The sequence below is a fragment of the Chanodichthys erythropterus genome, chromosome 5 (assembly GCF_024489055.1).
Source record: "Chanodichthys erythropterus isolate Z2021 chromosome 5, ASM2448905v1, whole genome shotgun sequence".
Taxonomy (NCBI): domain Eukaryota; kingdom Metazoa; phylum Chordata; class Actinopteri; order Cypriniformes; family Xenocyprididae; genus Chanodichthys; species Chanodichthys erythropterus.
The window spans coordinates 27,065,176-27,087,486 of NC_090225.1; the positions used below are offsets into that span (position 1 = coordinate 27,065,176).

General features: G+C 34.7%; 2 protein-coding genes across 4 annotated transcripts; one reads left to right on the top strand and one right to left on the bottom strand.

The window, feature by feature from the left end:
* The first annotated feature begins 997 nt into the window (after positions 1-997).
* On the top strand, positions 998-14,398 carry ppm1g (protein phosphatase, Mg2+/Mn2+ dependent, 1G). The gene is made up of 10 exons (XM_067386761.1): positions 998-1,517; positions 1,785-1,854; positions 4,226-4,311; positions 4,456-4,579; positions 6,306-6,748; positions 7,764-7,892; positions 10,737-10,971; positions 11,047-11,176; positions 11,746-11,842; positions 13,274-14,398. Exons 1-10 carry the CDS (start codon positions 1,407-1,409, stop codon positions 13,460-13,462), a joined length of 1,614 nt encoding a protein of 537 aa, XP_067242862.1. The 5' UTR covers positions 998-1,406; the 3' UTR covers positions 13,463-14,398.
* Positions 14,399-15,393: 995 nt separating this feature from the next.
* On the bottom strand, positions 15,394-22,264 carry si:zfos-1056e6.1 (uncharacterized protein LOC107988029 homolog). 3 transcript variants are annotated; one of them, XM_067386769.1, is made up of 9 exons: positions 21,744-22,264; positions 21,258-21,316; positions 21,125-21,172; positions 20,966-21,030; positions 16,834-16,871; positions 16,637-16,716; positions 16,441-16,503; positions 15,844-15,894; positions 15,394-15,654 (listed from the first exon to the last, which is right to left on the bottom strand). In XM_067386769.1, the coding sequence occupies exons 1-9, from the start codon at positions 21,880-21,882 to the stop codon at positions 15,601-15,603; spliced, it is 597 nt and encodes a 198-aa protein (XP_067242870.1). In that variant the 5' UTR covers positions 21,883-22,264; the 3' UTR covers positions 15,394-15,600. The 3 variants fall into 3 exon arrangements, with proteins under 3 accessions (XP_067242870.1, XP_067242869.1, XP_067242871.1); XM_067386768.1 differs by having other exon boundaries at positions 21,249-21,316; XM_067386770.1 differs by lacking the exon at positions 15,844-15,894 and having other exon boundaries at positions 21,249-21,316.
* Positions 22,265-22,311: the final 47 nt, after the last annotated feature.

Sequence of the window (22,311 nt, forward strand, 5' to 3'; positions counted from 1 at the left end):
TATCTTCACTCGTGAAAAGTCCCCCGCTCCCTCTCCTGTAAAAGTCACGTTGGTTCTATTGACGGAAATGAGAGGGAGGAGGAGAGAGAGCGGGGGCCGGTGAGAGGACTTTTCACGAGTGAAGATATTACTGCGCCAAGTCAAAGTGCTCCCGAGCACTTGCTATGGTATTCCGCCATACAATATAGTTATCCATTTTACACGCTTAGAAAAGCGCAACGTTTTGTTTTGTGTCACCGTCCTAGGTCGAGTTACACTACTCGAGTAACTGTATATAAATAGGGAAAACGTGGAGGTGTTTGGTAGCTTCTCTGCTTGGCCCCTATTGAATGAACTGGGCTAAGCTAAGTGCTAACAAAGTTTCGCCGCAAGACAGAGCGATTTAGTGCACGCACTGAGACGAGGGAGGTATGTATCAACTCGTCTTAGTTAAGGGAATAACATAGTTTAATATGAAAAAACGGTGGAGTATCCCTTTAAATAAAGACTAAAAGAGTTGTCAGAAGCCTATGATACTGAAGTCACGTGACCTTATTATTGTTCATTAATAGCCTACGTTTAGATTTAACTTCTGCCGATTGTATTTAGCCTTTAAAATGAATAAAAGTCATGTTCATTTGTCTGTAGTGGAAGGAAGTGGAGACACGTCATCCATCTTTTTCTTTTTTTGCAGTAAAAAGGTCACCGGAGAAGAGAATTTGCTGCAAGATGGAGGGGAAGTTATTTTGATTAAAGATTACAAGGGCACATGAATTGCCCGGTTAATAAATAGCCTACATAAAAATAAGAATTCTCCATTTTGATTTCATGGTGACTTTAATGATGCAACCTGTAGAAAGAGTGACTGAATGATACAGACGAATGTTTTTATCCAGCGATTCAGAAGATTCGAGTCACTAGTACTACAACGAATGAAATTCCCCGCCACTAATTTTTATTAACCATGCGCATGCGCGAACTCAGTGCGCAGACTTCCCTTTCCGGTGTGCCTAAAGTCCGCCCTCTGTAAAATGGGTTTGCTGGTGGACTGTTGATTATGTTGACTCACACGTGTTAAGAGCTTTTCTGTGTTTTAAAAGAGACTCAAATCGAATCGACACTTATTCCTCTTCGTGTTTAATGTGAGTTCTGTCAGTTTTGGACAGACTTATCCGGACTCTTCTTCATCTGTGATTGTTCATTTAGAAACTCCAGCAGCATCACCAGTGTTAGCAGCCCGTCAGCTAACAGCAGTAGCAGGGTAACACACCGGTTTACTCTCATCTAAGGGTCACTGCACACTGAAATGTGACAAGAACCTAGTTTGCGCAGACGTATTACCTTCTTTGAAACCAGCAAACCGGAATTGGACGGATTTCTTTTATAATTACGAGCCTTTTCTTTAACTATACCTCATTACATACATCATGGGGGCTTACTTGTCTCAACCCAACACGGAGAAGAGCACGGGCAACGGCGGGAATAAGAACATGACCTACGGTTTCGCGGCCATGCAGGGCTGGCGAGTGTCTATGGAGGTAAAACACGCACTTTCACCGTTTCAGTCACTCCGCTGCTGCTGCTATTGATATTTGAGAGGAAACATAAGAGAATGGCCCTTACCCGGTGTAATTAAAACATACTGGATGTGTATCATTTAAATGAGTCCTATATTTGTGTGCGTTAGGTCTGTAGTGTGTGTTTTGTGATCTATGGCAGGAGTGACGCGCGCGGATTTTGGCGCCAGTGAGATCAGAGCGACTCCCGCCTCGAGCTCCTTTTTAATGGCGTGTTTTGTTTCCTAGGACGCGCACAACTGCATCCCAGAGTTGGACGATGAAACCGCTATGTTTGCGGTCTATGATGGTCATGGAGGTAAGCTGGTAACACAACGTGTGTTAAAGAGACCACTCTGTCATTTACTCTTCCGCAAAGTCGTTCTTGTCTGCTATTATTTTTACCACAAAGATTTTTCTTTCAGTGCAGATTTGTCCATAGCGATAATGTCCTTTTAAAAGTGCAATATGTAATATTTTTGCAGTAAAATATCCACAAACCACTAGGCCAGTGTTATATATTTTGTTCACTTGAGTACTTGCAATATCCCAAATGTTTCCAACTATTTGTAAATCGTGAGAAAATTGAAATTTTAACCAAGGCTACGGGACGTGTGAGGAGTCGCCTGTCAATTGCGTCATACCCGCGTTACCCTCGGTTTCCGGTTTTATTTTGTAGAAACCATGGAAACACCAAAGACGCTTTAATATTTACATGTTTTAATAGACAAGGGAAGAACTGTTTTGATATATTTATAGACAGAAAACTAATTATTATATAGCTCAACACATTTAGTCTTATTGTTTAAATCTAATTTTCTTTTTTTTTTCTTTTTTTTTTTGTGAGAACCATGCTTTACCATGCCTCAGAGAAAAACACTATTTTGTCAAGTAGCTAACAGCATAATCAGATGCAGCTTTATTTTTAGTAACAATAATACGGAATTTTTGCCATCATACAATACGTTTTAAAATTAATTGCATGCCATTTATCAACACAAGCCATCCAGCATTTAATTTGATATACTAAAATCGATCTATCTCACTGCAGTGTGTAACAGTGTCTCACAGCAGCCGCTCTGTCTATTAAATGCCGCTCCATTTGAAAGCAGGTGATGGCGATTTAGCGTTAATCAGGGAACCGGCTATACTGACGAAATGCGTGTGACAATCGCATGCGATATATCGCCCAGCCCTAGTATCTAATATGATAAACAGAGCTGTGTTACCTCATACTCATGACCGGAAAAGCGGAAGCAGCGCTGGTGACTGTGTCATAATAAAAGTCCTGCTGCTCGTGAGGCGTGTTTTGATCAATCGCTCCAGCTCCTCGTTCAGCTCCCACAACACTCGCTCCTGCTCTGCTTCATACTACAGTAACGTTAATAATCACATCCATGAACACGAGTTCTTCTTTGAGTACTATCCCGGTTATTTACACCGGCTATGATGTGAAGACCACATTTCCCAAGATTCCGTGCTCATCAAGCTATGCCTTTGTTTTGAATAGGCCTCTAGTGGATAAAAAATATTACATATTGCACCTTTAAGCCCCAAAAAGCACAATACAAATAGTCCATTTATGAGAGTTTTGAGCATGAAGACTTGAAGAGATATGCTGCATCAGAAATTGAATACTTCCCTACTATATATTAGGCGAAAAACAGCATGTGACAAAAGAAGCGTGTCTGAATTCACAGTATTCATAAGAGTAGGCAAAAAGTACCCAGATATGACCTACTGCTTCTGGCAAGAATTAAAGTGTGCATAAGAGTTGACACTTTACTATCCCATGAGACCACAGGAGAGGATTTGTGAATGGCCGTGAAGCCATGCAACTGATGCTGGTAGGTCACATGATAATGACATAATGGCAAATGTAGTACGTCAGGTTTACACTGACACTACACTCTTCCTAACAAGTATCTATTGGTAAGTAAGGTCAAAGAGATTTTTATATATAAAGTTAAAATTAAATCCTTAACTACCTCCTGCAACAAAAAGGCTACTAAAACTTTGAATGTGCTTGATTTTTGGTGTCTTTGTATCATCTTTATTTAATATTTTATGTGTTGTGGGGAGGATTGTGTTTGTGATCTGTTTTTATCGATATTTCCTGATTTATTTGTTTTTTTATTATAACTTTTTCTCAAATGTGGCTTGTGATTTCTCAATTTTGTACTCCAAGTAAATGTTTAATTAAAATAAGAGGGGAAAAAAAATTACATTCATACTAACATACTTTTTTAGCGGGCATAATTTTTAATTACTTAATTTAAAAGTAATTAATTCAAAATAAGTACCTACTCGAGTATGCAATTTCAGATGCAGCCTTTGTTTACCAAAAATAAAAAATACTCATGTCTTTCCAAACCTGTATGAATTTCTTCCGTGGAACATAGAAAACATTGACATTTCTCAAGTATCTTTTTTTTGTTGATACAATGGAAGTCGGTGGTCACCAAAATAGTTTGGTTACCAACATTCTTCAAAATAACATCTTTTTTTGGGTGAACAATCCCATTAAAATTAAGATGGTATTCACTAAAAATCTTCCCCTGTGCTGAAATGTTGTTGTATGCAAAAGAGCTGCATAAAGGTTCATTTATTTGGTGAACTATTCCTGAATCGGGCAAATATACTTCCGTTTGATGATTTCGTTTAGTGAAAATCTGTTACTGTTTCTCCAGGTGAAGAGGTTGCTTTGTATTGCTCAAAGTACTTGCCTGACATCATTAAAGAGCAGAAGACATATAAGGATGGCAAACTGCAAAAGGTAACTCTTGCTGAATCTCTCCCAGTTGTTTATCAGTTTGCATCTGGTGACTTTTCAGCTATTTAATTATATCATGATATCTGAAAGGGGGTACAATCGCTGACCTCATCAATGTGTTTGTCTTGGTTGCCTTCATATTTCCAGGCTCTGGAAGATGCGTTCCTGGCTATCGATGGCCAAATCACCACAGAGGAAGTCATCAAAGAACTTGTTCAGATAGCTGGACGTCCTCAGGAAGAAACAGAAAAAGTAGCAGATGAAGATGATGGTTAGTGTTAGGGTCGTATATACGTCTGTCTTTTGGTAATTGAAGTATTTTAGTTTCCTGTTTAATGAATGAAGCTGGAGGACATATGAATGATACACATTTTATTTAAAGGATAGCATTATATTTTAATCTTATTTATTTTTTATTGTTATTTCTGAATGAAACGTCTCGTAATGCTTTGCAAAGTAAAAGGGTGCTTTCACACTAGCACTTTTGCTGCACACCCGGGTTCACTTGACCTGAAACCAAAGGTTCAAAAGTCTAAGTATAAGAAGTGAGCTGAGCAACACGTTTTCCTGCCTTCTCCTGCGTCATCGTTACTTAGAAACGGGAGTAAACAGCTGCTGCTTTGTTGCAAACGTACCGGTTCATAATAAAAAAATACAGTGTGATCTAGGACTGGGTAATACAGTTAATAATGTATCTCTTGCTCTCAAAAAAAATTAGAATTGAAAATCATCATCTGGATGGGACGTCTATTGAAAAGTACATAGAAATTGTTAAACTGCAAAAGCAACAGTAGATAAAATAATCTAGGCATTGTGAACACTTACTACTTTTTACTAAATGAACACAAGTAACATTTTTAAAATCAAATTTACTTAAAGGTACCTATGTAAAAAAATGAAACCAATTACAATCTTCCTACAAAAAGTGGTTGCTGCTATTGAGTGGATCCTGACTCGCTTCCACACCTTTGATTGGACATTGCAATCTGGTGCTCAACAGACATGTCTGTAGCTGTTTCCATCCACCTAATTTTTTTGCACATTTTGGGATATTGCATAAAATAATGGATGGAAAGCCAAGATGCGCATAGATTCTAAAAATACGCATAAAAACGTATGCACTCAAACGAATCGGGTAAAAAAAAAAATGCAATATGAAAACATGCGCGTAAACTATGATGGGAACACTTTTACCGAATAAATTCCTTGATACACATCAAAAAAATCAGAAATGCTGTTCGGTCATTCTAAAATACCTGAGCAAAGTGGTTTGGGATAAATCACTCTCAGAAGCTCATCACACGAATGTGTTCACAAACACCAGGCATCTGAATGCAAGATAACATGACCACATTTATTGCAGTTTGTCTGCACGCTCTAGGGCAAGTCATTTATTCCAAGTTATTTATTCTTCCAATTTTCTTAGTGATATTTAGCACTAGTTAAATATCAGGAAGTGATGATTTTGTTCTCTTCGGCTAACTGGATGAAAACCATGCTTTATTCACAAATGTTTTATGCCATATTCCAAATTTGCGCACAAGTTAAATTTGCAACTTTGGATGGAAACGTAGCTTGTGATTGGCTACAATACTCAACGCTGCAAAAACACGTCACAAATAGAAGTGTTTTATGCTTCTCAGAGAACAAAGACGCATACGCACTGGAGCGTTTGAAAGCAGCTGTATATATTTGTGAGAAAGTGTGAAATTTGCTTACTTGTAAGCTAAACTTTATTATGACAATATTTGCTCATTTTTATTGTCAGCAAATTTGTCTCGATAATATTCAACATATCACCCAGCCTTAGTATGAACAAAATCCAGGTTCGGACCAAGTGTGAAAGCATCCTAAGTGACATAAGCAATTGCAATGACATATTGGATGATTTGCAATAACCAACATAGTATGCTGGCTTCTGAGTTGTAAAATGCATGCACAGTTCAACTACTATAAGTTAACTAAATAAACGTATCCATGTTCATCTTTCTTGTCAGTTGATAATGAAGAAGCAGCTCTGCTGCATGAAGAAGCCACCATGACAATCGAGGAGCTGCTTATCCGCTTCGGACAGAACCAAAACAAAAAGCCGTGTCCAGATGCCTCTAAAGAGTCAGAGGATGGAGAGAAGTCTCATGCTGAGAAGGGAATCAATGGCGAGACAGAATGTGGGGCTTCTGAGGCTGACAGCAATGGGAAGGAGAAGGCAGCTGGTGCTGGAGATGTGGCTGAAGGCTCCAAGATGAGGGCCTGCAGAAGAGCAGCTGCTTCCGGTGGCGGTAGTGGCTCAGCTTCGGGTGGATCTGGTGAGAAGTCTGGGGATGCTGGTCCTTCCTGCTCCTCCTCTGCAGCTCCTGCTCCTGGAAGTGCCAAGTCCAAGTTTTTCGAGGACAGTGAAGAGTCAGAGGGAGAGGATGAAGAGGAAGGTAGTGAGGAAGAGGTGAGGGGACACATTTAGCAGGACTAGTGTATTTTGACCATTCAGGTGTAGGTTTGTATAATGGCCAAGCATCCGGGTTACTTGCACTGCAGGTTCAATCCCAAATGGAGGTGAACTAGTAACTGATGAGTAAGGTTTGTTTGGAATGATCAAGTTGGCGCTTTTCACAATACACATATGCTGCTTTCCAATTCGCCTACTTGTACTACGTCCTAAAAGTATGTACTGTTTTTGTAAAGAAAAAGTACATACATTTGAGTGTGTAGAAGAGTATGCAAGCTTTGGGACATACTACCTTGTCATAATTGCATCTTTAATGGACGTTCTGTCACTTAGTTACGCAACCTGTAACTGTTTAAAACTGTCCTGTCAATCATCTTGTCACAGATAAAATCCTCAACATTCAATTAAATTTAATTTCCTACCATTTCGGAGATAAATGTAGTCACACGTTGATCTGCCAGTCATGGGTCTTTCATGCAGAGAACTCTCCTCATCTTTGCATAATGATGCATTTAAAAGTTAATGACCAAACACATCGTTATAAAAGTTCACAATGCTGTTGCAGATGAAATGTAATGTGGATAACATTTAATAAATATCTTTTCATCAGGTCAGATACTGATTTATTAATCATTTAAGCCCCTTTATCTTAACCGCTCTGCTTAACCGTCGGTCTGGCATATCTGTCATGTTTGTAGTTTTTTTGACACTTTTTTTTTTTTCTTTTTTTTTTCGTATTTGTAGTTCTAATCGATTCCTCATCTACAGCGCAATGTGTTATGGGCAATATTAGCCGTTAGAAGTGTGCACGGTTCTGCACTTCGAATTCTAACCGGAAAAAGTACACCATCCGGGTATCTTTGGAATACTCATTTCAACATAATACGCTTTGGGACATACTAATTCTTAGTCTGAATACTATTTAGGATGGATAGTATGCAAATTGGGATGCAGCAATTGTTTCAGAGAAAATCAATGGAATTTGTTTGTTTCGTTATGTTACGATTAATAGGACTGCAGTGAGGAGGATGGTGAGAACAGCAGTGAGAACGAGGAAGAGGATGACACAGAAGAGGGGGAGGAAGAGGATACTGATGAAGAGGAGGAAATGTGCTTGCCAGGCATGGATGGAAAAGAAGAGGTTAGCATGTCACATGACCTAGGATGTGTTTGAACATGGGTGGCATTGGGGGGGGATGTTTAGCCCTTCACAGTTGTGTAGTGGACGGGGAGGCAGGGCATATTAAATAATCATTATTATTATTATTATTATTATTATTATTATTAGGCTACTTTTATTAAATTACTACTATTAATTTGCCCTGCAATAATTTCATAGCGCATAACTGCCGTGCTGCAAGGATAATAAAAGATTAGTTAGCCTACTCACGATAACTTAAAAATGTCTTGCGATACTATACCAGCACAAGTATCATGATACCTAGTAGTATCGTGATACCATGCGGTATACAAAATGAAACTTTCATAAATAAATGAAAACAGACCAGATTTTCCTCTGAATACTTCATTAATGAGATTGAATAACAGGCATTTATTACCAATCAAATGAATCATTGTAAACAAAATTCATCTTAGCACTGCACAGTAGCACAGAAGCTGCATGAAGTGACATTAAGATGTAGCATCTATGCATTTGCACTTCAATTACAATTGCATGTTATGAGATTAATGTTTCAAATGTAAAAATCTGAATATAGAAATAAAAATATTGGGGGGAAAAAATGATAGAATAGGCCTACTTTTAGATGGGAGACTAAAGTCGCCAGTAGGTGGCAGCAAGTGTTAATGATTAAGTCAATGAATCCTTCAACCGATTTGTTAAAAACGGCTGATTCATTCAGGAACAAAGCAAATTACGTTTTTTTTGAAAGTGAGTCAGAGACTCGCCCAATTTGTTCAAAAACAGATTCCTTTAGAAACAAAACAAAAACGGAACTCTTACTCGTTGTGTCACAAAGGAGCATTTTTCCAGCATATCTTGAAATTTCCAACCCTGACTGGAGAGCAGTATGTATATTAAAACATATAATACATTTATAATGTTAAAATCACGATTGATATGATTGATAACCGAGTTCAAAGCCGCTATAGCTTATTGATGAATGGAATTTCATTTGTCTGAATAGTCTTAGCAAAGATGTTTCTAGAAACAAACTATTCCACCTTTTCCAGAAGTGGTCAAATGAGCAACAGGAAAAACTTAGAGAATTCATTCTTATATAAATCTTATATAAAGATACTATGATGTTAGTTAAGTGACGCTTGAGCTGCTTTTTTTTAATTTATTTTTTTTATAATAATTTCAGACCCTTTCTGTTGGGGAAACAATAACGCGCTAATTCTACAGAGCATTTACTACACAGGGCACAGCAGACAGTCAACGGCAGTCTCTTGTAGTACCGGTACACTGTGCAACCCTAGCCTACTCCTCATTTCAAAAGCAACTTGTTAGCACAATACTTCTTGATTCACCAAAATACTCTGATGGGGACAAATTTTTTTTTCTTTTCACTATGGGCCACAAGAAAATATCACGAAAATAAATTGTCTCTAAGAGAATATGTGCCGTTAATGCAGGGCCAGATGCCCAAAGCTCAGTCAGATTTTACTTTGTTTCTGAAAAATTGACTGGCGTTTGGGACTTCTTCACCGACATAACTCTCATGCAACGTTTGCTTGTTATATCCACTGGCTCGCCTTCATGGTTTAAAATGGAAATATTTTAAATATTGCGATGTGGCATTTTTCTTTTTCAACAATTGCTCGCAAAATGGACAGTGATTCACGTTTCATGCATGTTTTTTCCAGTGATGATAAAATTAACCCTTATGCGGTCTTCTGGGAAGTACACTCAGGGTCTTCGGGGTCTCCACAGACCCCAGGCAACAAAATGCAATTTTACTCTGTTAATGTTTTTACTCCATGTTTGTACAGTTTTTGGAGGATTTATCATATTTTTTAAATTTATATAAATAAATTAAAAAATATTTTTTTAAATAGGTTTTTATACAAAAACAGCTTTTTATGTGAAATTCACTTTATAAAAGACCCACATTTCTAAATTTCATTCATGGAGATAACATGGATAATTTGACATGGTTTAGTGTAAGATTTTTGCCCATCTTTTGGAAAATGCAGTTTTAAAAGTAAAAAAACTATCATTTTTACCAGTAGATGGCTACAGAGCTGACTGACTGAAAGACATATTTTCATAAGTTTTATTATTTATTATTATTTATTATTATTTATTCATATCTAAATATTATGAAATAACAATTATAACAATAAAGGGTACTTTTTGTCAAAGTTTAGTATTTTTTTGTAATGGAAAAAAAAATAGTTTTTCAATATTGTTACATTATGATGAGACTCCACTGTGAAAATGGACAAAATTCATCCTCAAAATCAACATTTTGGAATTTATTTCAGTACAAAAAAATGCTAAACTTTGACAAAGTAATTTTTATTGTTATAATTGTGATTTCATAACATTTAGATATGAATCCAACAAAAAATTATGAAAATGTCTTTCAGTTAGTCAAATAACATAGCAAATAGTGGAGCTCTTTTTTCTTTGTAGATCTAGAAAGTGTTAACAACGGTACAAAGTTTCATGTCATTTGGACAAAGAGAATATTTTTTTATTTGAGCAACCCTTATAGGGTCTTTGGGGTCCTTTTAGACCCCAAACGACGTTTAAGGAAATTATTAAATGAGTAAATAACAAGTAACAAGCAAACTGAAACTCGTTTGCTTATTTTATTTTTTTTATATATATAATTTTGTGTTGCACAGTGGAAAAACAAGCTTTTTTTTTTTTTTTTTTTTTTTTTTTGGATCAAGTAATACTTTCTCTTGTGAATGATTTGAAAACTTGAAATAAACTGTGTAAGGAGTGGATCACATGATCTTGTAACATATGCTCATGTACATAGTTAAATTTTTTTTTCCTCCTGTTCTGCAGCCAGGTTCAGACAGTGGCACCACAGCTGTAGTAGCTCTTATTCGTGGGAAGCAGCTCATTGTGGCCAACGCTGGAGATTCCAGGTGTGTGGTATCTGAAAAGGGAAAAGCGGTGGACATGTCCTATGACCACAAACCAGAGGATGAGCTCGAGCTGACCAGAATAAAGAATGCTGGTGGGAAGGTGACAATGGATGGCCGTGTCAATGGAGGCCTGAACCTCTCCAGGGCTATTGGTAACTCTGCTCCTCATTGGCTTATTTAGTTTTGGAAATTTTTTCTGCATCTCTCATGCTTGTGTTTTCTTGCAGGTGATCACTTTTATAAAAGGAACAAGGCTCTTCCCCCAGAGGAACAGATGATCTCTGCTCTGCCTGATGTCAAAGTGCTGACTCTCAATGAAGACCATGAGTTTATGGTTATTGCCTGTGATGGCATCTGGTAAGATGGACAAAATTGACTAAACTAAAAATGACGGCGGCATGATGTATAAAATTATCACAATGCATTAGCATGCATTTCCAAGCTGTTAATTGAGTAATCATGATATTTGTGGTGGTTTTGCTGATCATCTATCCTAAAACTATTATAAAATATTTAATGATTTTAAGATCTTTCGTCCTTGACTTATTTTTAACTACATCATTATTTTGCATGTAATTGACTATAGTAGCTGTAGTGGTTGAAATTGGTTGGTTAATCTATTTTGAATTTTAAAAATTATGATAAACAATAGATATAGTGGAAAAAGCAGAAAACCATTGCATCTTTTAGTTTATTCATGTTCTCTGCTTTGATACCATTGTGCGTAACATTTAGGTTTAATGTGGTGTTATTTTAAAGTCACTCAATGTAATTTAATGGTAATGTAATGCAGGTCCATATATTTTGCTGCACTTTTGTGTATGTTTCTGCCATGTTTTTTTTTTTTTGGCAGTATTCAAATAAGAACTGAATAGCCAATAAATAGATTAAATTGTTTGTATATATTTGTATTTGTGTGTTTAAAGGAATGTGATGAGCAGTCAGGAAGTTGTGGACTTTGTGAATGAGAGGTTGAAAACTGAGGCTGGTAAAAGCAGACCCCTATCTGCTATTATTGAAGAGGTGAGTACTGGGAAAAATGTGTGACTAGGGATGTGCTCAAAGCTGAATTTGGGAAGGAGATAACAGATTCTATGGAGCCCCTAAAGCAGGGGTGTCCAGACTCGGTCCTGCAGAGTTTAGCTCCAACCCTATTTAAACACCTGATCCAGCTAATCAAGGTCTAACTAGGCATACTAGAAACTTAAAGGCAGGTGTTTTGAAGCTGGTTGGAGTGAAATTCTGGGCCATCCAGGACTGAGTCTGGGCACCCCTGCCCTAAAGGGACATAATTTTATTCATGTGATAGGGTTTTTCTGGGTCAGAAATGGTCTTCGGTGGGGGTATCCACACACAGTACAGAGTACCCTACATGTGAACTGCGAGCCCAGTACTGACAATAAATCCAGAATTAATACAAAGAAACGGTTTGTAATGTTAACTCAACCCGTCCTATTCATGAAATGAAAAAATGATCACTGTCAGGACAGATCATAAAATAAAGTGCTTAAATATTTAATGTTTTATAATCTGTTGTTCACTTTTCAAATCAGTCACTCAGTGACTTTGTACATTTAAATTTACAAAGTAATGCATTACACAGGAAAAAGTGGCAGGATTGTGAATTTGCATTTACACTCCCAAGACTTAAAGTACAGATCATTTGACATACAGTATCAGATTTTGCATTTAAATATGGTTGTCAATCCGGAAACTCTGCAATGTGTAGTTGTCAGCATATCCACCTTACATAATAAGCATAATAACCTTACACGAACATTCATGGGGACGTTTTAAAGCAGTCAGCAATCAGCGGGTACCGCTACTGCAGAACGACAGATTAAATGATCCTATAAATCTTTGGCAGTACTTAATTTTCCATTCCTTTTGGAATTTGGCTTTGGGCACATCCCTATGTGTGAGGTGTTTTAGTTTGTTTGTTTTTACAAATGTGGCCACGATTTAATAAACGAGGGAATAAATTTATATCATGAGCACTATTTACTTAAAACAACAAATTAGTAAAACGTGCTGAAGTATTAAGTTATGGGAGTAAATTGTATGTATGTGTGTGTATATATATATATTAGTTAGTGCAGCAGCACCCTGCTTTTGAATAATAGTGTGATTATTTGGCTAGACGTGTATTAAGTGAGATGAATCATTTATTTCAAGATGAAGTACTTATTTAATACTTGAATTATTACTTTGAAAAATCTGATTCCTTTTTAATTGTAAAATACAAGGCTACAAGCAATTTACGTTTGTTGTTTTGCTGCAGTAAGATATATTGTATCAAATTTCACCGATATTGCAATCCACTGTATTTAATCCACTCTAATCACAATATTTATGCAGTATTTCTAAAAAATGTAATCTTTTTTTTTATTATTATTATTATTAATGGAACCATGAAAAAAACTTGCTAAAAAGTGTCTCCTCTTCACTGTTTAGCTGCTCGACCACTGCTTAGCACCAGACACCTCAGGGGACGGCACAGGATGTGACAACATGACCTGTATAATCATCACCTTCTCCCCACATCTTGGGAGCAACATAGCAGAGAGCACCAAAAAGCGGAAGTCAGAGGACACCGCAGCAGAGGAAAACGGCAACGACAGCAAAAAATCCAAAACTGAATAGAAGTGCTGTCGTTGAATGTGCTGATTATTTTGAGGACACCTTCCCCTTTTGAATTCACACCACTTGGAAAAAATTTTAAGAATGGCTCCCTGAGAAAGAGCGCTTAAGTTTTAAACTATTCAAAGACGCAAGCAACTAGAACTGTTAAACCAGACCATTTGTTCTTTTGTTGTTCTGATTTATTTAACAGGCCCGTCAACAACGTCTATAATTGCTAATGAAATGAACGGAGCAGTATGGTAGCAGAGGTGAAGACACATGAGTCTGTGTACTCCTGATGTATTTGTCTCGTACATCATACCCTTGTTTGTGTACATAGTGTTTTTCCAGTAACTGTCAACTTGATTTGATCTTTTTTTTTTTTTTTCTTAGTAGTAATTCATTGTCAGTATTTGTGACCTTTTCTCTGGATACCAGTATGTAATTGATCAAATACATTTTTTTTTTTTTTAAATAACATGATGAAAGATGCTGGTCTTTTTTTTTTTTTTTTTTTTTTTTCCTTTCCTGATGAAACCATCATCCAGACGAGGGATAAAATAATCCTGTAGAAATGCTCTGAGATGATGATTTACATTGACATTCCTTTCTCCCTTGTTTCATGCTTGCAAAAACCAACTTTGTTTGCAGTGTCAATCCTAATGTCTGTAATAAATGGGCTTCTTTTAATCACAAGGACTGAAGGAAAACATTGGTCAATGTGAAGGGTTTCAGTAAATGCATTTATAGAGTCGAAGTCCTCACTGCAAAACAAGATTTTCCTCTTTTTTTTTTTTTTTTGCATCGTCTTGAAACATCCATCTAATTCATTAAGGTTTATATACAAGGTATTTTGGAATATATATTTTGGTACTTTTTCAGAACATCTGTGGGGTGTACAGGGAAACGATTAGTCATTGCTCAGATCTACAGCCTTTTCTGTATCAATAAACAAGTGGAGACAAGTACTGCAATGCTGTTTTTCTTATGGGGAATTGGGGTTTGTTCAAACTGATTGGAAATTATCTCTATTTGACCCGTGTCTGTTTAGTTCTTTGTAATCTGATCAGCAAAAAGAGGGGGGCGGGGGGAGTTTTATTTAAATGTAAAAGCTGCAGTCATTATATTCCATTGTTTATATGGGCTGTTAGCATGAGTGTGATACACTTCATCTTAGATCATAGTAAGCAGTGTAATATTTATATAATTATCATTATACTTGCAGCTTTTGTGTTCTCATTTTAATTGGGAGAGTACACTGAATATTTCTACTTTTAAAATAAACATGACCAGTCACAGCACCGAAGACACACACATCCATAGCATACCGATGTTCAAAATAAAATTAATGGACATTAATGTTCATGTATTTTTTGTGAATATATTAGTGCTGTCAAAATTGGAAAATTTGCCATAAGACAAACGAGAACCCCATGAATACACCGTCTGTGACACGCGCCGGGCAGTATCGAGTTCTCTTTCACGCTTGAGCAAACAATAACACATGCCAAAAATTATGCCAAAATGCTGCTTTTATCGAGTATCCTCATAAGAGCAGTCTTAAATAAGTTAAATAACGTCTTAAATGAACTTAATGAGATGTGTGGCCTAATAAAACAGCTGCTGTGATGTAGGTCATTAATGTTCATCAAAGAACAAAGGTAACAGAAAATTGCAGCTTTAATCAGGATTAATCTATATTTAATTTATAATTTATGCAGTAAAGACTGTAAGGTATCTGTACTTTTACTCAAGTATGGTTTTTCACCTCAATCATTGTCTTGTAAACACTCTTAATGTATGAATATGAATGTCATTACATTATACTGCGGGTTAGTAAATGTTAGTGAATCATGGTTAATGTGATTCTCTACACCTGTGGTCACTGATATGACTCCAATTGGATAAAAGTCACTGCAAAAATGACTCAGAAAGGTATTTTACAAGTCATTTATTTATAAGTCAGATTGTGTCCATGTATTTTTGAGGTCAGTTGATATTAAAAAACAGATCAAATACATGATGAAATACTTATACAACTCCAGAAAGTTCATTCATATTCTCTATAGATTTAATCAAAAACTGAAGAACAGACTGACTCTACTCTGAAATGTTATTGGTCTTGATAGACAGTGCTTATTATGAACTGTAAGCATCCTTCACCACAGCGGAGCTCTTCTCAGCATCCCCTCCCAGCAATAGGACTCGGCCGTCTAAAGAAATGAAAGGAGAATAGACATTTTAATCAATCTGAGATTGTATCACATTTTGAATAGCACATAATTGCATAATTGACAACTATATTAAAGAGATTACATTATTGATATCCATAAGTATATAATCTGCAGTAATAATTATTATGGCATTTTCATGATGATAACAAATGAGGAATGACATTTTACCTGCATGCGTTTGTGAAGAAATACTAGCTTTTGATTCAGTAACTCAATATCCTGCGATGAAAGGCATGAAATTAATTTGCCATGACTTAACATTGCAACTTTTTTTAGAGACAAAGGCCCATTCAAAAAGGATAACTATAACGATAAAGACATAGTTCTAATATAAAAGCGTAACAGAGACCACACCACAACAATAACGATAACGGCACAGAGAATAGATATCGTTTGAATCACTTTCAGAACCATTTTTCCCAGCAGCTGAGTGATAAAAACATCTGAATCCATCCTGCTTTAAAGCAACAGACGGCTATAATAAACAGAACATGAATGGCCTTAAGGTATTTATGCATTTAAAATCTTCCTGGGAAAACAAAAAAATTATATATTGATCAGGCATATATGACTTTTTGTACAACCAAATTCCTCCACCTAATACAACATATCTAGTAGGCATAATAGCAAGTGGCAAATCATTCTGTGACAAAGGCTAAAGCATTATACACTTACCAATGAGTGAGCAACATCCTGTTTCAATAGGAAATGCATCAACACAAGAACAAATGTTGTTAGATATAACATATAAGATCAGAATTTCACCTTTGTCATCTTTTCATGGTGTTTCAGTTTGATTTGAGGCAACAGCTCTTCTAATCTTTCAATCTGAAATAGCACCAGATGTGTCATAAATATGAGAAATGATCAAACTGTGTCACCAAGGAAGTTTGAAACAATGAATTTGTTTTAAAGAAGTAAGTTGAGTATGAGTGACTCACGTCTGAGTCAAACGTCTCACCTGTTTCACAATGCTCTGTAGTCTCGACTTCACGGTTTTATTAAAAACAGTCATGGGAATACTCCTTGGTCTTGGGTTGCCTATATTCATAAGGAAAAATAGTGACTTTTTTTGGACAATGCAATAAAGCTTGTGTGTGTGGGTGTGTGGGTGTGTGTGTGGGTGGGGGGGGTGGGGGGGGGGGGGTATTGTCATACCATGCTGGTAGTTTTTAGCCACTTCAAGGACGTACGGCCTGGGTACAAAGAATATGAACAAATTTAAAAATAGTCAATCCTGAAAATATAACATGACTAAGAAAGGATTAACATAATAAACAGAAAGAAATGACCGTGACCATCTACGGAAGAGGATTAGGTCCAAGCAATAATAAAAAAATAAAACCATCTCGAGATTAAAGTTGTTAAATTTCGAGAAAAAAGTCTAAATAAAATGTTGAGAATAAACTCGTTAAATTATGAAAAAAACGTGTTAAATTTCGAGAAAAATGTTGAGAATAAAGTCGTTAGATTACGAGAACAAACTTGTTAAATTATGAGAAAAAAGTCGAGATAAAATGTTGGGAATAAAGTCATTAAATTACGAGAAAAAAGTCGTTAAATTATGAGAACAAATTTGTTAAATTACGAGAAAAATGTCGTTAGATTACGAGAACAAACTCGTTAAATTATGAGAAAGAAGTCAAGATAAAATGTTGACAATAAAGTCATTAAATTACGAGAAAAAAGTAGTTAGATTACGAGAACAAACTCGTTAAATTATGAGAAAAATGTTGTTAAATTTCGAGAAAAAAAGTCGAGATAAAATGTTGAGAATAAAGTCATTAAATTACAAGAAAAAAGTAGTTAAATTATGAGAACAAATTCGTTAAATTTTGAGAAAAAACGTGTTAAATTTCGAGAAAAAGGTCGAGAATAAAGTCATTAAATTATGAGAAAAAACTTGTTAAATTATGAGAACAAATTCGTTAAATTACAAGAAAAACGTCGTTAGATTACGAGAACAAACTCGTTAAATTATGAGAAAAAATTCGAGATAAAATGTTGGGAATAAAGTCATTAAATTACAAGAAAAAAGTCATTAAATTATGAGAACAAATTCGTTAAATTATGAGAAAAATGTTGTTAGATTACGAGAACAAGTTCGTTAAATTATGAGAAAAAAGTCTAAATAAAATGTTGAGAATAAACTCGTTAAATTATGAAAAAAACGTGTTAAATTTCGAGAAAAATGTTGAGAATAAAGTCGTTAGATTACGAGAACAAACTCGTTAAATTATGAGAACAAATTTGTTAAATTACGAGAACAAATTTGTTAAATTACGAGAAAAATGTCGTTAGATTACGAGAACAAACTCGTTAAATTATGAGAAAGAAGTCAAGATAAAATGTTGAGAATAAAGTCATTAAATTACGAGAAAAAAGTAGTTAGATTTTGAGAACAAATTCGTTAAATTTTGAGAAAAAACGTGTTAAATTTCGAGAAAAGGGTTGAGAATAAAGTCATTAAATTATGAGAAAAAAACTTGTTAAATTATGAGAACAAATTCGTTAAATTACGAGAAAAAAGTCGTTAGATTACGAGAACAAACTCGTTAAATTATGAGAAAAAAGTCGAGATAAAATGATGGGAATAAAGTCATTAAATTACAAGAAAAAAGTCATTAAATTATGAGAACAAATTCGTTAAATTACGAGAAAAAATGTCGTTAGATTACGAGAACAAACTCGTTAAATTATGAGAAAGAAGTCAAGATAAAATGTTGAGAATAAAGTCATTAAATTATGAGAAAAAAGTCGTTAGATTACGAGAACAAACTCGTTAAATTATGAGAAAAATGTTGTTAAATTTTGAGAAAAATAGTCAAGATAAAATGTTGAGAATAAAGTCATTAAATTACGAGAAAAAAATAGTTAAATTATGAGAACAAATTCGTTAAATTTTGAGAAAAAACGTTAAATTTCGAGAAAAAGGTCGAGAATAAAGTCATTAAATTATGAGAAAAAACTTGTTAAATTATGAGAACAAATTCGTTAAATTACGAGAAAAAAGTCGTTAGATTACGAGAACAAACTCGTTAAATTATGAGAAAAAAGTCGAGATAAAATGTTGGGAATAAAGTCATTAAATTACAAGAAAAAAGTCGTTAAATTATGAGAACAAATTCGTTAAATTACAAGAAAAATGTTGTTAGATTACGAGAACAAGCTCGTTAAATTATGAGAAAGAAGTCGAGATAAAATGTTGATAATAAAGTCATTCAATTACGAGAAAAAAGTAGTTAGATTACGAGAACAAACTCGTTAAATTATGAGAAAAAAGTTGAGATAAAATGTTGGGAATAAAGTCATTCAATTACGAGAAAAAAGTCGTTAAATTATGAGAACAAATTCATTAAATTATGAGAAAGAAGTCGAGATAAAATGTTGAGAATAAAATCATTAAATTATGAGAAAAAAGTCGTTAGATTACGAGAACAAACTCGTTAAATTATGAGAAAAATGTTGTTAAATTTTGAGAAAAAATGTCGAGATAAAATGTTGATAATAAAGTCATTCAATTACGAGAAAAAAGTAGTTAGATTACGAGAACAAACTCATTAAATTATGAGAAAGAAGTCGAGATAAAATGTTGATAATAAAGTCATTCAATTACGAGAAAAAAGTAGTTAGATTACGAGAACAAACTCATTAAATTATGAGAAAGAAGTCGAGATAAAATGTTGAGAGTAAAATCATTAAATTATGAGAAAAAAGTAGTTAGATTACGAGAACAAGCTTGTTAAATTTTGAGAAAAAAAGTTGAGATAAAATGTTGAGAATAAAGTCATTAAATTACAAGAAAAAAAGTTGTTAAATTATGAGAACAAATTCGTTAAATTACAAGAAAAATGTTGTTAGATTACGAGAACAAACTCGTTAAATTATGAGAAAAAAGTCGAGATAAAATGTTGATAATAAAGTCATTCAATTACGAGAAAAAAGTAGTTAGATTACGAGAACAAACTCGTTAAATTATGAGAAAAAAGTTGCGATAAAATGTTGGGAATAAAGTCATTCAATTACGAGAAAAAAGTCGTTAAATTATGAGAACAAATTCATTAAATTATGAGAAAGAAGTCGAGATAAAATGTTGAGAATAAAATCATTAAATTATGAGAAAAAAGTAGTTAGATTACGAGAACAAGCTTGTTAAATTACGAGAAAAAAGTTGTTAAATTTTGAGAAAAAAAGTTGAGATAAAATGTTGAGAATAAAGTCATTAAATTACAAGAAAAAAAGTTGTTAAATTATGAGAACAAATTCGTTAAATTATGAGAAAAAAAGTCATTAGATTACGAGAACAGACTCGTTAAATTATGAGAAAAAAGTTGTTAAATTTTGAGAAAAAAAAGTTGAGATAAAATGTTGAGAATAAAGTCATTAAATTACAAGAAAAAAAGTTATTAAATTATAAGAACAAATTCGTAATTTAACGAATTTGTTCTCGTAATTTAACAACTTTTTTCTCATAATTGAATGAGTTCAGACATGAACCAGGTCAAAAATGTATGTCAGCCATTAATGTACAATGTATTAGCATGTGTTTATTGTGTGATGATATCTTGTGCATTTTTACAGCTACTGGAATTTGATGAGGATGATTTGAAAATGTAACATTTATTCGTTATTTGTTGTTTTCATCCTATTGTTTACTATATTTATTTGCTTGGTCGGTGTGGTTGTGGGTTTTGTTTCTTTTGCGGTTGTAGGCTGTCGGACCTATTGAAATAACTGAAATCATTTGCCGCAGTGATATAAATTTCTTTTAAACACCTTTATATTGATCATGTTAGATGATAACGGGTGATCAGCGCCGCCATCCTAATAGTTTGCTCCTCAGCGCAGGGAATCAGAGTTGTCTGATTTACTACAACAAGCAAATTCATCCAGAGTTTGAGTTGCTGCTTCCATAGACATCAGTGTATTTTACAAACTAAATATGATTTTTTTGCTAGTATTTCGTGTATTTAAATAAAACCTAAAATAAACATTATGTTGTTGAAAAAAAAATAAAAATTTAAATTTAAATTTGGTATTGTAAGCAATGTTAATATGCAATAAAAGAGGTCAACAGTGCTGCTGTAACAGATTTAACTGCTTGGTCAGCAGGGGGCCCCCAAAACCTACGGGGCCCTACGCATTTGCATGGTGGTTAACAACGCTACTGCATGCGTTTCCCTGAAAATAATCGCACACCTTAGTACGTTCATCAACCAATCAGATTCATGCATTCAAGCCCTGTGTGATAAATATGAATATACCTTTGCAAAAGATTACAAAGACTTACATTTGCTTGCTGTTTGGCAGTATGCAGCAGTTTAATGGAATTAGAGATCCTCGATTGTTTCGCATCTGAAAATTGAGTTCGAAATATTTCTGTTTATATAAATATGGAGCAGATAGTAATGTTTCAATCACAACAGGAAGGTTACGCACGTGAAAATACCTTAAGTGTTTTCTGAGAAGTGTCCAGCCTGAAAGTATGAGCTAGTATCTGTAAAGAGACAGAACACCACTTTAATACATATACTCAATCTTAATATCTAACCCAAGAACTGGTCAAAACGCACTTGTCTTACGGTGGTTACTTTGGCCCCACTTGGAATGTGAACCTCCCGAAGGGCCGTGACCCTGTCATCTGCAAAATAACTGGTTATGTCAGCACTCATTTTACATATCTTTTCAATTTGCATGTGATTTGCATGTTAGCACAAAAATGTGCAACAATTATTCAATGCCACAGTCAAAATAACAAAAGTTTTCTCTTTATTTTTTTTTTTCTTTTAGTAGCCAGTATTGTGCTGTCAGATGCACCTGTTGCTGTCTATCCATCTCAATACATTTTACAACAGTGGCCAAAAGGCAAAGTTAATTATTTCAAAGTAATTCAGGATATATTATAAGAAATGTTTTTCTCCTATTGTAAAACTAATGAAGATGGCAAAAAGGCAGAGAAACGAGAATCTAACCTTTTCACGTTGCCATGGCAACCAGGATGCTACGCAGCTGACAACTATTTTATTAAATGTAATTTGGACAGATTATTATACAAAAATTATACCAACCGTTGAGATCAAGCCTCTTGAGGGCAATCCAAATTGTACTACGGATATTTTCAGTGTTAATAATGGCCATTAGAGCACCCGCATACACCAGCGTTAACCAGCAGTGTGAAGGCAGATATAAAAAGTGTAATATTTTCATAATAAAAGTCAAAATTATAGTTAAAAAAAGTATTAATTTTTAATAATATCTTACCCATTACCACTCATAATGGGAGTCATAGATTAACTAAAATACACTAAAACTGTACAAATGAACACTACAGAATTGAGCAATAGCAAATCACCATATCTTGACGTGTTTTTATACATTATTTATGTATTAATGCGTTATGTTGTTACAAGATTATTTATGCTTTTAAGAAATTTGTTCCAGTGAAGTGATATTTAAAGGCTTTGAAGTGTACACACTCAGCATATTGCTCATAATTGTGCATATAATGGCATGAATTAAACGTTTTATGTATTTATTCTAAAAAATGCTTGTTAATTAATGGCAAAATTAAACTTACTGTATGCTATTTCAGTCGTTTTGCTGCCTTTCTAAAAACCTTTTGAGCAGTTTGAGACT

What these genes read in the sequence shown, in the direction of transcription:
- ppm1g (XM_067386761.1), top strand. Translation starts at nt 1,407, where the DNA reads ATGGGGGCTTACTTGTCTCAACCCAACACGGAGAAGAGCACGGGCAAC. An exon ending in GCTGGCGAGTGTCTATGGAG is followed by an intron (nt 1,518 to 1,784) that starts GTAAAACACGCA and finishes TTTGTTTCCTAG; the next exon opens with GACGCGCACAACTGCATCCC. An exon ending in GGTCTATGATGGTCATGGAG is followed by an intron (nt 1,855 to 4,225) that starts GTAAGCTGGTAA and finishes CTGTTTCTCCAG; the next exon opens with GTGAAGAGGTTGCTTTGTAT.
- si:zfos-1056e6.1 (XM_067386768.1), bottom strand. Translation starts at nt 21,882, where the DNA reads ATGAAAATATTACACTTTTTATATCTGCCTTCACACTGCTGGTTAACG. An exon ending in CTGCCAAACAGCAAGCAAAT is followed by an intron (nt 16,872 to 20,965) that starts GTAAGTCTTTGT and finishes CTTTGTACCCAG; the next exon opens with GCCGTACGTCCTTGAAGTGG. An exon ending in GGCTAAAAACTACCAGCATG is followed by an intron (nt 16,717 to 16,833) that starts GTATGACAATAC and finishes TTATGAATATAG; the next exon opens with GCAACCCAAGACCAAGGAGT.